The 16,472-nt window shown below is 44.9% G+C and overlaps 1 protein-coding gene across 7 annotated transcripts in view; it reads right to left on the reverse strand.

Annotated features, from left to right (window-relative positions):
• Window positions 1–210: 210 nt before the first annotated feature.
• The window catches only part of LOC1271440 (stress-activated protein kinase JNK), a 65,966-nt gene continuing 49,704 nt past the window's right edge, over window positions 211–16,472 (reverse strand). For 6 of the 7 annotated variants that reach the window (XM_061659143.1, XM_061659144.1, XM_061659142.1 and 3 more), the window contains 6 exons: window positions 10,513–10,675; window positions 5,420–5,549; window positions 5,113–5,310; window positions 3,891–4,155; window positions 3,543–3,826; window positions 211–3,466 (listed from right to left, as the gene is read on the reverse strand). In XM_061659143.1, the coding sequence (XP_061515127.1) occupies window positions 3,329–3,466; window positions 3,543–3,826; window positions 3,891–4,155; window positions 5,113–5,310; window positions 5,420–5,549; window positions 10,513–10,625 (1,128 nt within the window). In that variant the 5' untranslated portion in view covers window positions 10,626–10,675 and the 3' untranslated portion in view covers window positions 211–3,328. Of the gene's footprint in view, window positions 3,467–3,542; window positions 3,827–3,890; window positions 4,156–5,112; window positions 5,311–5,419; window positions 5,550–6,435; window positions 6,839–10,512; window positions 10,676–16,472 lie in introns of those variants that run through there. The other variant, XM_061659140.1, reaches the window with a different exon arrangement.

Below are 16,472 nucleotides of genomic sequence, written 5' to 3' on the forward strand. Positions count from 1 at the left end.
CCCTTGGTTCACCCTATTCCTTCACTGAAAGGGGTGCGCGCGCGCGGGCATCCCAACGGGGGGGGAGCAAAACAGTGTTTGTGAACAAGTGTTTCTTCTGTTTCTGTTGTTGTTGGTTTAGCTTGTAGTTTTAGCGGACAATACAATGTTTTTTTTTTGTTTGTTTTTGGGACATATTTTTCTGCTTTTTTTCTTCTCTATTATTTTATCATGTTTCAGCAAATTGTTTTCCCCTTCTAACGTCTGCTTCACCTTTAACTTTTGTTTTTATAAAAAGGGCGGATTCGTAAAACTGTACCATCTTGTTTTCTTCTTCTTCTTCTTCTTCTTCTTCTTTTGCTTCAAAGGTATGCTTCTTCTTTTCTGTCTCTCTCCTCTTTTCTCTCTGTGTTTCATCTTTTCTTTTTGTTTGTTTGTTTGTTTTGGTTATTTGTTTGTTTTTTTTTCATGTAAGCTTGCTTAATGTTTCATTTTTTTTTTAATTTCTTTACCACTCGCTACCTTCATCTAACTCCGAGTCCTTTTTCTCTATTTTTCTGTGTCCGAGTGTGTGTGTGTGTGTGTACGAATTGCTTGCGCTCTATTTTGCACTAAATTGTTTGCTTTGCTTTAGAGTGTGTTTTGTTTGTTTGTTCGTAATGTTTATGTTTTTTGCTGCTGCTTTTCGTTTTAAAGTTTTAATTTTTCCTACTACACTTGTTTTTCTTCTTCATTTTCCACGTTTGTTTTCCTTCGACTGTTGATGCGATTGAGAAGAGAGCGGGTGGAAAAACTTTAAACCGCAATTAACGTTCGATTAGTTTAGAGAAATAGAGGGGAGGTTTTCCTTTTTCCTTTTCATAGAATGTTGCAGCATACGGGACGAGGAGGTGTTGTGCCGACGGGGAGACAAACAAAGCTGCTGCTGCCTGCTGCTGTGTGTTTGTTTTGTTTTGCGCTTGAAGAATTGGATATTTGTTTCATTAATGTGTGTCCTTGTGTTGTGTTACGATCTATTCCGAGGATGCTTTTCGTTTTCATTATTCGAACTAATCACTCTCAATACACAGCAGCGTTTCCCCATAATGTCCCCTTGTTCTTCCCCAAAAGAGTGAGGGGTATGATTGTGTATGTGTGTGAGTCAAAACCATGGCGTGTCACGGCCGGTCAGTTGTTTTCACCTCTCTCTACACAAATGATGAGAATTGGTAGAAGGAAAAGAGACTTCCTGCCTTCCTTCCTTCCTGCGCATTGCGTTTCAATAGTCTGCTGTTTTTGTAATAGTCTTTCCAGTAACCATAATTATTTAGCTTGATTATTTGCGAAATTTGCCGCTCTCTCGCTTTCTCGCGCACACGGCTCCTCTGTACGCATTTTCCCTACCCCATTTCGATAGCGTTATAAAGTGAGGGGAACACACTAGAGCTGTTTGCTATGTACACGGATATTTCCTGCTACGGTATCATATATTCATTATAAGGTATTATTGTATTATGGTATTTAATGATATATATATATAGACTAAAGTAATATTTACTGCCTTACTGCCGACGACGTCTTTATTCAAAATGAGTTTGCAATTAACAAATACACATGACGCGCACCCCACTCTTCCTTAAACTCTTCCCGAAGGATGCGTGTCTGTCTCCTTACTGTGAGTCAAATAATTTATCAATACCTTCAATTTTTTGCTTGTTTTTGTTTGTTTTACTTTGCTGTACCGTTGTTGTCAATTTTAGCGTTTTTATGGAGGCATGGTATGCTCATGAACTGAATCAAAGATGCTTTAACTATTTCTTTTCCCCCCTTCTCGTTCTCGTGTCTGTCTGTCGGTTTAAGTACGTGTTTTTTTTTGTTCCTTTTCTGCATCGATTTTCTGAGAGTGCGGGGAGTGTGTGGTGGTATTGGTTTCAACCCTTATTTGAGGCTGTCTTTCTGTCTGTGTTCGGTGTCTTTGCCTTTGTCGTTTCGAGTTTGCTTCTTAAATTCAAAATAGAGGGCAGTGGGTGGGTGTGTATGTGTATTGAGCACTGCAGCTATGCAGTGTTGGAATCCATAGTACAGGTTGTCCCTAACGTTTAGTGCTCTCGTTATATCAACAGCAACCTAATCCGTCGATGGTGATGTATCATCGATACATAATTCAATTAAAGAGCGAAATAAGATAACAAACAGTACTGCAACTGTTGACGGGGGCAAAAGTGTTTGAACTTTGAACTCTGTGTGATTACTACTATCGACAGTAGTTGATCGAGCACTTGCGAAACAATTAATGACAAAAGAAAAGGGAAAACTTACCTCGAAACGAAATGAAAACGGTAATGTGAACCTAAAATTCCAACTAAACGTTTGTCTTCGCAGTTCCCTCTCGCTCGCTCTAGTTCTTGAGTTTTCTGTAGTTCTGGTTCATTCGCTTGACTGCTCTACTCTTCTGTTCTTACTGTTCTCGGTTACTAATCATTCGGAATACCGACCAGACACCGATCGCAATTTCTACTAAGGACATTCTCGTTCTTTGTCAGGCTGTAAATATCACTTTTTTTTCTCTCTCTCTCTCTCTCTCTCTCTCTCTCTCTCTTTCTCTTTCTCTCGGCCTATCTCTCTCTCTCTCTCTCTCTCATTCCTCATTCATGCCACTGTTGCTTCCTCTTTTTCCCCCAAGCAGGCTGCCGTGTGGACGACACATTATTGCACTTATTCATATGACCAGATACGGAAGAGATAGAGAGAAGGAGAGAGAGAGGACGACGTACAAAGGGAAATGTCCCACCACACATACACACACATACACACACACACACTACCATCACCACCCAAAAGACGCACAGCTGCCGGCATCACTTCAGCAACTTCCTTTTTTCCTTTCTCTACGCTAGGATAGATACTTGAAACCATATCACTCTCTCTCTTTCTCTCTCTCTCTCTAGCTCCCTCTGCTGTTGCATTTGCATCCAGACACTTTTTAGTTGCGTGTGTGTGTGTCTTGGTTTTCCCTCTTGAAACTGACCGCAACGCCGCACGATGAGCTTCAGCCGAGGGTCAGGTCTCCTTGGTCTCCAGGGTTAATGGTGGTGGTTTTTGTTTGCTAAAAAGGTAGCATTATTGCTTTCACTTGTTCTTGCTTGTGCATGTGCGCGCGTCAGGGTGGAGGAGAGGGAACTAAGAGTGGCCTGGTGCCTTACTCCTCAGCAGTAGGCTCCTCCTGCTCCGTTGTCGTCGTCGTCGTTCCTTCTTCTACCGGGTGGTGGTGTGGTGGTGCGGTTGCTGCTGCTCCTGCTGCCTCGTCCGTCGCTAAAGAGGAAGAAGTTGGCTGTGAACCGGACCGAGCGGTACAGCTGCCCTCTGGTTTCTACCGTGGAGCGCCCTCCCCGTCCGCCAGATTATTGCGCGCCTCGTACTCCATCACCTCCTGGTAGATCAGCTCCTTCCACTGCTCGACCGTGTGCTCACGCTCGTCCACGCTGTGATCGTACGGGCCGGGTGCGGGCTGCAAAAGCGAAGGTGAATGCAATACATTATCACCTATTCTTCTTTTTTTCATTGCACAACAGATTAACACTTACCGCATTCACTTCACTCTCGTCGAACCACACGTTGATGTAGCTGTGCACCAGCGCCTGGTCGACCGAGATGCGGTGCTCCGGATCGACCACCAGCATCCTGCTGAGCAGATCCCGCGCCTGACTAGCCTTCAGTCGGTTGTGCTCGTTCGAGTCGGTCGGGAACAGCACGTCCGGGAAGAGCCGATCGAACGCGTACCCCGAGTAGCGGGGCCTGTTCTCCACGTAGTTCCGCACGGTCGGTTGCAACCGCGTCATAAAGTTCTGGGACGGAGTACCCAATTGTTCTGAAGAAGAAGAGTTGCAATTAGTCGCGTACTTTTGATCACGCGGGATTTCGAGAGCACTCACCAATGATTTTATTCCACTGATCAATATGATCTGTACCGGGGAACAGGACGCCGCCGCGTATCATCTCCCCCATGATGCAGCCGACCGACCAGATGTCGACGTTCTCTTTGTATCCCATCCCGAGGATGACCTCCGGCGCACGGTAGTACCGCGTGACGACGTACGGCGTCATCATGAAGGTGGTGCCGGCCGTACGGGCCAGCCCAAAGTCGAGGATTTTCAGTGTGCAGTCCGACTTTACCACAATGTTGGAGGGCTTCAAGTCCTGCAAAGGCGCAACGAGAATCATGTTAATACGATGTAAGTACTAGAGCAGCAGATACACGATTGTGACATCAGTGCTGCAAAATGTCACTGTCAATGTCATACAAAAAATCTGACGAAAACAAAATCCATGTTTAGTGAGAGGTGATCAAGTGATACTCAATCAGTTGGTGTGACCAATTACATGCTTGGTGACATTTTAGCAATCAACGTTTGGTCAGTCACTTTTTCATGACTTTTTTTTTAAACTGTGATCAGTTATGCAAAATGTCACTGTCAATGTCATTAAAAAAATCTGACTAAAACAAAATCCATGTCAGCGTCACGTACAGAATTGTGATGATTAGAGGTGATACTCAATCAGTTGCTGTGTCCAATTATATGCTTTGTGACATTTTAGCAATCAACGTTTGGTCAGTCATTTTTTGATGACTACTTTTAAAACAGTGATCAGTTATGCAAAATGTCACTGACATTGTCATGACAAATTCCGGCTGAAACAAAATCATGTCAGTGTCAAGAGCTCTACTTCAATGATCAGAGGTTGGCGCGACCATCACTTGCTTGGTGACATTTTGTGCAGCCAACTCTTGGTCAGTCACTTGGTCGCCAGTTTTAGGGAGAAAATGTCATAACCAAGTGAGTGACCAAGAGTTTGATGCTAAAAAAAATATCACGAAGCATGTGATTAGTCCACCAACTGTTTGAGTTTTCACCACCCATCATCACAGTAGTGTACGAGAGCTGACTTGCACTTCGTTCATGCTTGCGACGGCATTAGGCTCAGCTTGTCAGTCAAAGTATCGTGTTAGACTCAAGCATTCACATGTCGCACTTTCATGGAGTATCAGCATCGTGAACACCAAGCTACCACAGATACGTTAATTGGTTGCGGTTGTGATTAACATCACGTGTTGCTCATGACAGTATGCCGCGCGGCTAATTGGTGACCACCTACCCGGTGAATAATTCCCGCCGAGTGGAGATGCTTGATGCCGCACAGCATCTGGTAGAGCAGGTAGGACATCCGCTCGTGGTCCAGATCCATCTGTATGACCTGGCAGAGGTTCGCATCCATAAGCTCCATGACCAGGTACACATCCTGGAACTCTTCTAGTGTGCGCTGGGGCGTGAACGCGTTCAGCAGTCCAATGATCTACGGACGGGGGAGGAGAGAGAAAAAAACACAAATCACAGTTTAATATGATTATTCTGTTGCAATAACACACACACACACACACACACACCGGGTCGTGTGCACTTACATTTTTATGATTGACTAATTTCATAAGCTTAAACTCCCTGTAGGCTCGTTTGGCGTGAGTGACATTTTGGAAAGGTCTGGATAGCTTTTTGATGGCAACGTTCTGCTGTGTTACTGTATCGTATGCGGCACTGGAGGTAAAAGAGAGAAAGAAAGAAAAAAAGAAGAACGAACGGTAAGTGACATTGGTTTCTGGGATTTTTGCATCAATTTTGTAGCGTGTTTTGCTGCAAAACGTGTGCACACACAGAGAAAGAGAAGGAAATGTAAGACAAGTAAAGAAGAGGGCAGGAAAATGTTAATATTACTGCGGACATCTGCAGCGTGTAGAATTCTTGCAGGCATGGTATTCGTGTTCTTTCTTGCGGATATCTTGAAGCAGCAAACGACATAAAGCGAACCAACCAATCACCGAGAACCACCACCACCACCGGCAACTACTAATCTGATTGACAAAGAGGTTTGGTTAGATGTAAAAGACACAGGACAGGGAACGGGAACGGAGATTTCTCTTAATAACGTTAGAGGCACATCAGTGACGGCAGAGGGTTGTAAGTAAAACGTGTGTTAGCGTCCTTTCCATGTTAGGGAGTGGTTGTTAATCTGTAATCTCTTTCGATTGGCGAGAGGATTATGTTAGCGAACGGACGACGACGACGACGACGGGGAGAGGAGCAGGGAGGCGTTGTAATCAATTTCGCTCGCTTTTGCATGCACATTAATAATGGAAGATTCTACTTGTCTACACACACATCCTCGCCGAGAGCTCCAATTTTGCTGAGCTTTTGGTACTTAATAGGGTGCTTTTAGTCGGAAGTCGGAAAGCGCTCTAAAACACAGATTATAAAAGACTTCAATTTCATCCTACACAAAGCATTTCCAACAGCGGCGTCGTTACACATTAAGACAACTCTCTCGTTCTCTGCACCATCGCCGTCTTTTTGGGGCTTGCTGTTGCTGCGTGCGGTTAACGTTCACATAACATAGTAGAGAGGCGAGAGGCGTACGGGGACTTACCAAACCGTGCCCTGGGCACCGAACCCTTTCGCCTCCAGTTTGGTGTACCGCTCCGGGACCTCGAACTCCGTGTCCGAGAACTGGTACCGCACATAGTTTGTCGTTCTTCGGCTCATGGTTTATTTTCTCTTCTTCTATTGCCTCAAGCGGAGCTCTTCTGTGAGCTTTTTTTTGCTTTCTTTAGGGATATGAAGGGCTCTTGACTAGACCAAAAGGCTTGGTGGGTGTAACAACACAACACAGAGAGAGAAACAGGAAATTGCACCGCCCGGGAAGGGACCCGGACCTTCTCAAATGCAACGGAATCGTGTTTCGAACACACTTGGTAGCAACGTAACGACAACGACAACAGTTGCTAAATTAAAAACACGGCAATTGCAACTGCACACACACACACACTCAACTAAAATGAAATAAGAAAAAAAGGATCGAACACTATTAAAAGCATAATAAAAGAATGTGAAAATCATGGTTAAAATGAAGAATAATATAAAACAAAGAAAAAAAAGGTAAAAAATCAAGCAAAATTATCAACAGAAGAAAGCAAAAGAAGGAAATGAAAATGAGAAAAATACAAACAAAAAAGACAATCCCAAATGAATCATTCTCAAGCTTGTGTTCGGTTCATTTAGCTCAAGCTTAATCAACGATGTTCGTGAGCCATGCCCGCCATGATCCCTCCCCTTTCCCATTCCTCAATTTTTCTTCCTCCCAGCTGGACACACTGAATTGACCATTAAAATTAATGACCTGTTTTGCTTTCACCATCATATCCACAGCCGCAGCGCGTATAGAGATGGAGACGACCACACACACACACATACACTCCCGGAACTCCTCCAGAAAGCAACAACCATTTTGGGGCACGCCAAAGCCAAGTCTTTGCCGTCTCCCAAACCCTGTAACGATTCTGACGGGTCGATTTGACGCGCAGTTGATTGCCGTTACTGGATGCGGCTCGCAAAAACCATCGGGCTGCAGCATTAAATCTCTCACACACACACACACACACGCATACGTAAATCCGCAGTGATTTACGACTTCGAGCTTCGAGGATGTACCGGATAATGGAGAAGAAAGGACATTTTCCGAATGCCAAAAATCCACTCGATTACACAACGAATTTTGGGACCCCAAGAGCACCAAAGGAAGAGAGAGTATGGCGTCGAGATGATGTCAGTGTTTGTGATGGAAGAGGTCTGTTTCTCCCTCCCCTAGGAGTGTTATACATACAGCAGCAGCTCTTCAAGCAGCGTCAAACCCACACAGACTGGTGGAACTGAACATCCTGGTGCAATAACCTTTTAATTACTCTCCTGTGTTTGCGATTAATTACTACTTCCAGCGACATATCCGGGGGTATGGTGGTACGTGCAGTCGCGGACAGGACTACCGGCTTCCTCTTTCCTTTCTGGTTGTTTGGTAGGTTGTTGTACTTATATGCAAATTGGTAAACAATTCTGCAACATAATCCCCGATGTTCCCCGTCGTCTGCAGCTCGCCGGGCCAATCATATCGCACGCCAATGCATCACTCGCAGCAGTAACCCTTCTCCCAGGCAATCCCCCCCTCAGTTGTTGTGTGTGTGGTTGCACCACAGTTGCACACGAAAATGCCATTATTTCAGGGAGGTCTGCACCTCACAGCAATTCTCAATCGACCGGAAGATTGTGGTTGATGCTCGAGTTTTGAGGCCTCTCTCGAATCATAAATTTAGACGCAACGCGGCACACACAAACATGCGAACGCAGCCACAATGGCACACAAAGGTGATTAGTGGCAGATTTTAGCTTGGCAAACCAGTTTTGGTGGTGGAACCCCTTTCTCTCCTATCCAGCCGTAGGCCGTGCACCAAAACCCGAACCGGTGTTGGTCTCTAATGGCGGCCGTTTCTCGTTCGGCGGTCGACGTAGGCAAATGCTGTGTGTGTGTGCTGTGCCTGCATCCTCTGCAAAAGAAGGGGAGTGGGTGATGGGAGGGCCATAAAAATAATAACAATTATTATTATCATCACTGGCACAAATTTCATGCATGGAAAAGTTACTCATGCCGAGCTCACGGAGAGCTTGCTGCTACAGACGGGTTCTCTCGTTTCTGTTGTTTTCCAGCTTTGTGCACGAAACGCGATTCCATAATTGTACTTGTACGGCAGAGGGGCGCACACAGCAACATCAATTTTCATAGAAAATATATGTGCAACTACTCCTTCTCCTGCTCCACCACGTCGAGAAAGCTCCCGGAAGAGAGATACAGCCGGAAAAATGGGATGACTCTTGCCGTCTCGTACACGTACCGAGAGGGCTGCTTTGGGAAATGTATTCCAGAAAGCAGCGCACGAGACACGCTCAAGATCTATATTCCCATGTTTTGCTGTGCTGCTTTCGCCTGCTGCTAGAGCAAGCAAATTAGGCGCACGAAATAACTTCAGCTTTCTTCTTCAGCAAGCTCTGCACCGGTTTGCAAGCAGAGTGTACCACCGCCACCACCACCGCCACCAGAGGGTGTGAAACACCCGAATTGGGTAGAGATTTATGGGGCAATATTAATATTTGTCAAACGATATTTCCCGCCACGGTATAACGGTGGAGTGAGAATTCAAAATTTGCTCTGCTTACGCCCCCAAGGGGGAGGGTGAGATTAAAGGTTGCGTCGCGCGGGCGATGTATGAAAACATCACCTGACTGTGTGTGTGTGTGTGTGAGTGTGAGTGAGTGTGTGTGTGTGTGTGTGTGTGTGTGTGTGTGTGTGTGTGTGTGTATTTGTGTGTGTGTGTGTGTGTGTGTGTGTGTGTGTGTGTGTGTGTGTGTGTGTGCGTGTTTGTGTGTGTGTAAATAAATAAATTAAAAAATATTTCCCAAAGGAAAGAAGCACGTTCGCGCGCAGAGAGTGGAACGAACATTAACCATATTTCATGGCTTTAAAGTGTAAAAACACACCTTTCGAGCCGCAAATTGCATACATCCAGGCGCTTAGCTGTTTGTGAAAGCTCGTACACTTGCTCGCAAATTGGAAATCCGCCTAAATATATGCAATTTACAACACAAGGTTCTGCTTTTTTAAAGGCGTCTGTGTTGAAGTGATAAAACATTAAAGCTGTGCACAGGCAGCAGCGCAAAACTCAATCAGGCAATTAAAGTGCCTGGGGAAGCACTTCCCCATTGTGCTGTTGGGGAATGGTTTTTGTACCAAGCCAACCCTCATCAAACCTGCCGCCGTGGGGCAAATCTTTTGGAAAATGGGGGAAACAGACCAAAAAAAAAAATGGCAGAAGAACGCAAATCCATTTCAATCCAAGCAGCCAGGACTCGAGGAGTGCTCGAGTGCAATGCGATATTCGCAAACTGCACACACACACACACAAACGAGAGATAGCAGTTACATTTCCTCCCGAGTTAGCAGTGGAGGAAGAGCCCACACACAGTGAATGAAAAGTATTCTTCTCTTCTGGAGCAAACCCATCTCCAAATACCCGAACAAAAAAAATAAAACTAAACGAGGCTTGCTTCTTTCCATTCAATAATGCACTAACGCACACACCAACACACACACACACATGTTGAGGGTTTTTGTGTGGGTTTGAACTTTCTGCATAATTGAAAATTGTTTCGCCCTTTGCACTTCGGGAACCAAAGCGCGCGCCCCTCCTCTCGCGATGGATGCACACACGCTGGCAAACCTGAAACCTGCTGCTTCTTTATTCATCAAAAGGCATACACACACATACGTTTTGGGGGCGCAAACCTATATCCCAACCGAGGAGCAATGGTAGAAGCAGCACAATAGAGGCTGCACAGCCGGAGAGATTGACTTTTTGCCGTTTGGAAACTGCAACCTCTCAAGGGAATATAATAGGACGTGTCCTGAGCAGCAGCAGCAGCAGCAGTAAAACGCGGTTCAACTAATCGAAAAGCGTTGTAAAAGGTGTATGCTCACAGCAGTGTGTGTGTGGCAGCAACACTCCCATCCCCGTCCGCTCGTCGTCTATGCGTGTTTAATTGCAAAGGAATGTGTCCGGTTGGCGGCGGATGCCGTAAGCTGTAGGTGTGTGTGGGTTTGGGGGCATATTAGTACACTTACCATACAATGCCTTGAGCACCGGAACCGATCGGTTTCAGGTTTTGGTATCGCTTTAGAATGGTAAACTTGGTGTCGCCCACCTCGACGGTGTAGAAGGCGTGACGCGAGCTCATGTTGAAGCCCCGAAGTTATTATTCACTTGCTTCTCAATGGTTGTTATTGTCTGTAAAGAGAGCAGAAGAAGAAGAAGAAGAGGGGAGTTTTGAATTGATTATTTACTTTTAACATCGCATGCTGTTAACTGTAGAAATGTAAAACAAGTTTCCTGTTAGCATGGAAAGAATCATCGTTTGCCGCAAAGTCACATAAAAAGCCTTTACAGCTTTCATTTACGCTGCTGTTTCGCCTGCACACAGAACGAGTAGGTACACTACAAGAAGCACCTCAAGCAGTAATGATAATTATTCGTGCCGGGTCGTTCAAGAACGGCTTCGGGCAAAGTTCATTCTAAATTCTTCGGTGCAAGGAAGCGTTTCGGGGCAGCCGAGACGGGGCATCTGCTGCTCTGTTCAACCTTTTCTCCCGAAACCGATTTCGCAATGGCTTTTTCTCGAAGTGATTTAGGAAAAACTTTACTCGTTTCGAAATAGTTCCCTCAGAATAATAAAAAAAAAAACTCCATCCCCGAGAGCACACACAAAGCATTGCGAGTGTCCGTTGTGCAAGGGAATGTGTGCTGCTGTTCAATGTGCAGGGAGCTGCAAAGCGTTGTTCGAGCATGGTCGTACGGAAAGAAGGAACACAATTGTACCCGGCAAGCGCATTTTTGTTCGGCTCGAGGATGGGTTTGAAGCTTTCGAGTGCATTTTAGAGAGCATTTTGTACCAACTGAAGCACAGTAGAGTGACGTAAAAAGTGCTGTTTTAGAGAGTAATGTTATGAAATGTAGAAGCTCGGCATAAAATGATTAAAATAAAAATTGAAGAAAATGACATTCACCAGGCAGAATGATGATGATCAGTCACAATATTGTACACACAATCACTACAACGATTGCTGTGCAGTCAATATCGTCTCAAAACACTGCAATAAGGAATTTAATCTGCTGCTCATATAAATTCCATCCACAATCGCATAGTCGTACGCTTTATTGTGCAATCTAGAGAGCTAAAATACCTTCCGAGAATAGAACGAGTCAAGAAAAAAACGAAACATGAAAAGGGCAAGGTGAAACTGGCAGTGCGTTGCAGCCCAACATCAAAGAAAATTGTGCAAAAAAACACGCACCACATGCCCGAGCAAAAAAAAAAAAACAAAAAGCTCAAAAAAAGCCCACCCGCTGGCTTTTGCTTTCTGCTGGAGTGGAAGTCCCATTCGTTAAGAGTTAAACTGAACCGTAGGGTTGTTAAGAAAAAAAAATGCTTGGTTTAGTAGCGAAACAAGAAGAATGCAACCAAACGATACTGGGCTCGTTCTGTTCGCTTTGGGTGCGGGCGCGCGCACTCGAGTGAAGTACCAAGCGCCTCCATCGAACCGTGCTGTGGTCGCTCTCCAAAATTACCAAAGCGAAAATACAGCACACCGTCCGTCCGCACACGTCGTAAGTACAATTATTACGTTCGATTAATTAAATGCTACAGCACAACAAAAAAGACAAAAACCAGGAGCCCTGTTTGCTATTGCTGATTGGCGCGCACGAATTTGTCGTTCGGAAAAGTTCTTGCCGCATGTAGAGAGAAGAAAGTTGGCAAAAGTTAGCAACTCTCTACCGTCTGTGTGAAAGAAAAACAACCCCGTCCCCACCCCCGCCGAATCGAAGAAACATCCGCCCAATCACTTCTTTCGTTTGCCTGTAATGTAACTGCCTTTATCCGGGCAGGCAGCAAAGCAAATTACTTATTCGCACTCTCTCCTCCAATTGGGTGAAATTTGTTTTGCACAACGCTGCGCTTCGAAGAGCTTTTATCGCGTTTGCTTTGTAAGTGTGTGTGTGTGAGCTGATTTTTTTGTTTGCTACAATAAACAGTTAAGGTAGATACGGAGCCACTTTTCATTCAGCGCGAATGCCCACGTTCGGTACGAAAAGTCTCGCTCGGGCTGGGCCCTCCCCAGTGACGCATGAAGGTAAAATCGGCTCTGACACGACCGTAAAGTGATCGTTTCTTTTCATAATGTTTGAGCACCAAAGCCACAAAAAAAGAATACCTTACGTCAAACCTCACGGTTCCACGGTCGTTGTTCACCTTCTTCTCCCCCCTTTGTGCACCCCCGGGGGAAAAACAGTGCCCTCAGTTCGTTCATCGACGTCATTGTGGCTGTACGTTCGTTCGTTCGTTCATTCGCGTTCGGATTGGTCGATGGAGAAGCGATTGAAATGATTGCGAATCCGTTTGGTAGCAATCTAAACTGAATGGAATAAAACACTGTAGAGCAAATAAAAAAAATAGAAACACAGAAGATAAAGCTTTTCGCAGAACCGGGAAGCTTTTCGCGGGACTGTGTGGAGCGGAATCTGATTTTCATTGTGAACTTTTGCTCCAGTTTCGAGATCGTTGGGCGTCAGATAGGGCCGCGCAGCCGTTTCGCCATTTACAAGGGGATTTTGTTTTCAGTTTTTTTTTTTACCATTTTCAACATTACGTGCCTAACTTTTGATGTCGGGTCTATTTTTGGCATTTGAAGTTTTTTGCTTTTAGTAGCAAAGTGGTAAAACAAATGTCATTTTGTTAATTGCATAATATCAGAGCAATTATTTTAATCAATCCATTCGATATTGTGTCACAAAAACGGTTTGTTGGTAACACAAAAAACGCCTAAAGTTATGCAATTTGTTTACAAAAATTGACCTTACTCCGTGTTCGTGGAAACAAAATATACAAACAGTGCTGCAAAATATCAATGTCAATGTCATAAAAAATCTGACTGATACAAACTCCATGTCAGCGTCACGTACTGAATTGTGATAATCAGAAATGATACTCAAAATGATTGGTGTGACCAATACCAATTTTACTTTTGCGACCAACGCTTGGTCAATCACTATGTCATGACTTTTTTTTCCTGTGATCAGTTCCAGTTTCAGATCCGGCTGAAACAAAATCATACCACCATCGCGAGCTCTACTGTGATGATCAGAGGTCAGGCTCAAACAGTTGTTGCGACCATCACATGTTTGGTAACTCAAACTAGTCAGGGCGAGAAAGCATGCTAATTTTGCTGCTTGGGACCACACGTCAAGTATATTATTCCAAGAATGTCATGATTATCACCGACAGAAAATGTCGATACCAAGTGAGTGATCAAGAGTTGGGTGCTAAACAAAATGTCACCAAGCATGTGATTGATCCAACAACTGTTGAGAGTCTCACATCTGATCATCTCAGATGTGTACGTGAGCTGATTTGAGCTGCGTTTCAGTCATGAGTGTTGGTGACTGAAAAAGTGTCATTTGGCAAGCACTGTTCCCAGCCAGCAAAAAATCATGATTATGCTTGCGCCGACATTAAGCTCAGTTTGTCAGTCATAGTGTCGCTTTGGACTCAAGCATTCGCATGTCACGTTCGGCATGTCATGACGCACTTTCATTGAGTATCAGCAATGAGCATCAAGCTACCACGGATAGGTTCATTGTTTTCGTTGGTGAAAAATCTCGTGATGCTCATGAGATTTTACAGCACTGCATTCAAATACATGATTAAAAACAGAAGTTATTCAACAAGCGGGACACAATTTGCTTTTTTTTTTCAATTTAGCGAGCGGGACAGTGAACAATGTGTATTTTCAGCAGTTTCTTTGAGCTAAATTCGTTGGAATATTCGATTGGAGTTCGTTTGTAACTCATTCACAATACAAATATATACATATTATTGAACATGAAATTTCATCTCGCACTCAATCTGCTCTTCCGTTCACTTCACAAGGCAAATTAAGCATCCGTTGATGTGTTACAGGGTACAAATAAATTCCCCAACCGTATTGCTACTGTGCAGTAACAGCCAGAATGGGAATTGACTACATCCACACCACCATCATTCAATGACAATGGTTCGTTATTATGCAAAAAAAAAACCGGGGCTCGAGTAGCACAACCTAGAGCAGCATGATGTTCATTTTGGTTCTGGTGGTGCTGCTGCTGCTGGCCGCACAGGAAACATCAAATAGGAGGGAGAGCTTATCCGCCGGCAAGCACCGAAAGTTAATGTACCGCGAACACCGGGAAGGCGGAGGAGTGTGCTTGTGTTCACGACGACGATTCGGCGGTCTTCTCGCTTGTTCGATTGTCCCATCGGTTCGCATTCCCACCCTCCCCTGGGGCATACCATCCCCACCCCATTTGCTTGTTCAGCCCGTGTATCTGTCAACACAGTAACTCTCCGCTCGCTATCCGCTACCCGTGCTCATGAATAAATGAATTCCATTTCCACATCAATCCTGACTGCTTTTTCTTTTTCCGCTTGCCCCTCCGGTATGCTGATTATGCTGTTCGGTAGTAGTATGTCGATTGTCCAGCCCTGCGCACTTTTCCCTTGCAGGCGCACTACTGAGTGTACGTGTGTGTGCTCATTAAAAATGATTGATTGAGGAAATAATAAACACTCCTGTATGGGGGGCAAGTGTGCTTTGGCTACCACCTTCTGTTAGCCGTTTCCTGTCGCATTGCTGCCGGGGATTAAACGGTCAAGCTCAACGTACACGTGGCGGGCAATGCGCTAAAACGAACATCGAATGACCGATCGCCATTTAATGAACGTACGATCAAACACACACACGGACAACATGTCACAAGGATGCAGGCTTTTCCCGTCCTGTTCAAATTGGCAATCCCCGGCCTCTGACACTGATCTTTTCACGGCGAAAGTAGCGCGGCTGCTCAACACGAGCGTAATGATGCAGTTTTCCCATCATTTTGCACAAATGGCAAAGTTTCTTTCACACACACACACAGCAGCTGTATGTGTTGTGCCAAGGAATTAAGCGCGTGAAAATTTCGCCCAACTTAATGATTCATTTTTGGTGCTCGTGATTATCATCCGTGGTCATGTGAGAGCAGTTCCGCGTAGTTAGAAACGCGAACAATTACTTATTCAGTAGCTTCTGCTTTCCATCACAGCCACAGGAGCATGCAGCAGCGTGTGTGTGTGTGTGTGCCTTTTCTGAGTACCAAAAACCACCGAGTTTGTGAGCTTTCGCTGGAAGAGGAGCGCACTTTTAACATATTACTTCCACATAACCGTAACACGAGCGGGGTTTGTTTGCTAGCAGCAGCGCAGTAAAATGACAACATTGCTTCACATTGCTTTACCGAGAATAAAGCTTTCCCCAGATACCCCGGTAGTAGTACCATTGCTTTCCCACGGCACAGAGTTCATTAGCAAATTTTGCAAATCCTTTCTTTCCACCATTTACATGGGGTTATGCAAATAAACTTCTGCAGACATTATGTCTCTTTCTCTCTTCTCGCCATTGCCTCTAAGAAGGATGTGCATACATCTTTGTCACACAAATTTGCAATTCGCCTCACTTCTTCGGACATCTCGCGCAGGCAGTGGGCCAACCGGAAATGGGGAAAAATGACAAAATTAAATTCCAACTGTGAGGCACACTTAAGTCGAGAAACGATGACCCCAAGGGACCTTACACCACCTCCCATCGTCCCATAGACGACTCTTTCCAATGAAAATCAGCTCTCGAGGCTGCACAGCAGGAGTAGGAGAGCGCGAGCCAAGCTTCAGATCAGATTTTAACCTCTTTCAGAGAAGCAGTGAAAATTTCTCGCAATGTAAGAAGAAAAAGAGAGAGAAAAAATACAGATCCTCAACATGAAGGTATTGGTTCGCAACCGCTAGCAGATGGAGAAACGTTCAGTTGGACGTACGATTTGGATCGAGAATCTATTGGGACGGTGCTACCAATGCCATAAGACACTTCTTCCCAGCGTGAGCTTGCTTTCGTTTGCTCTGCAGTTGGTCCATTCTGTCCACAGCACAGAGCAAATGGACCCCCAAAAGAAAGAAGAAAGC

Source organism: Anopheles gambiae, chromosome 3 (genome assembly GCF_943734735.2).
Source record: "Anopheles gambiae chromosome 3, idAnoGambNW_F1_1, whole genome shotgun sequence".
NCBI classification, from domain to species: Eukaryota; Metazoa; Arthropoda; class Insecta; order Diptera; family Culicidae; genus Anopheles; species Anopheles gambiae.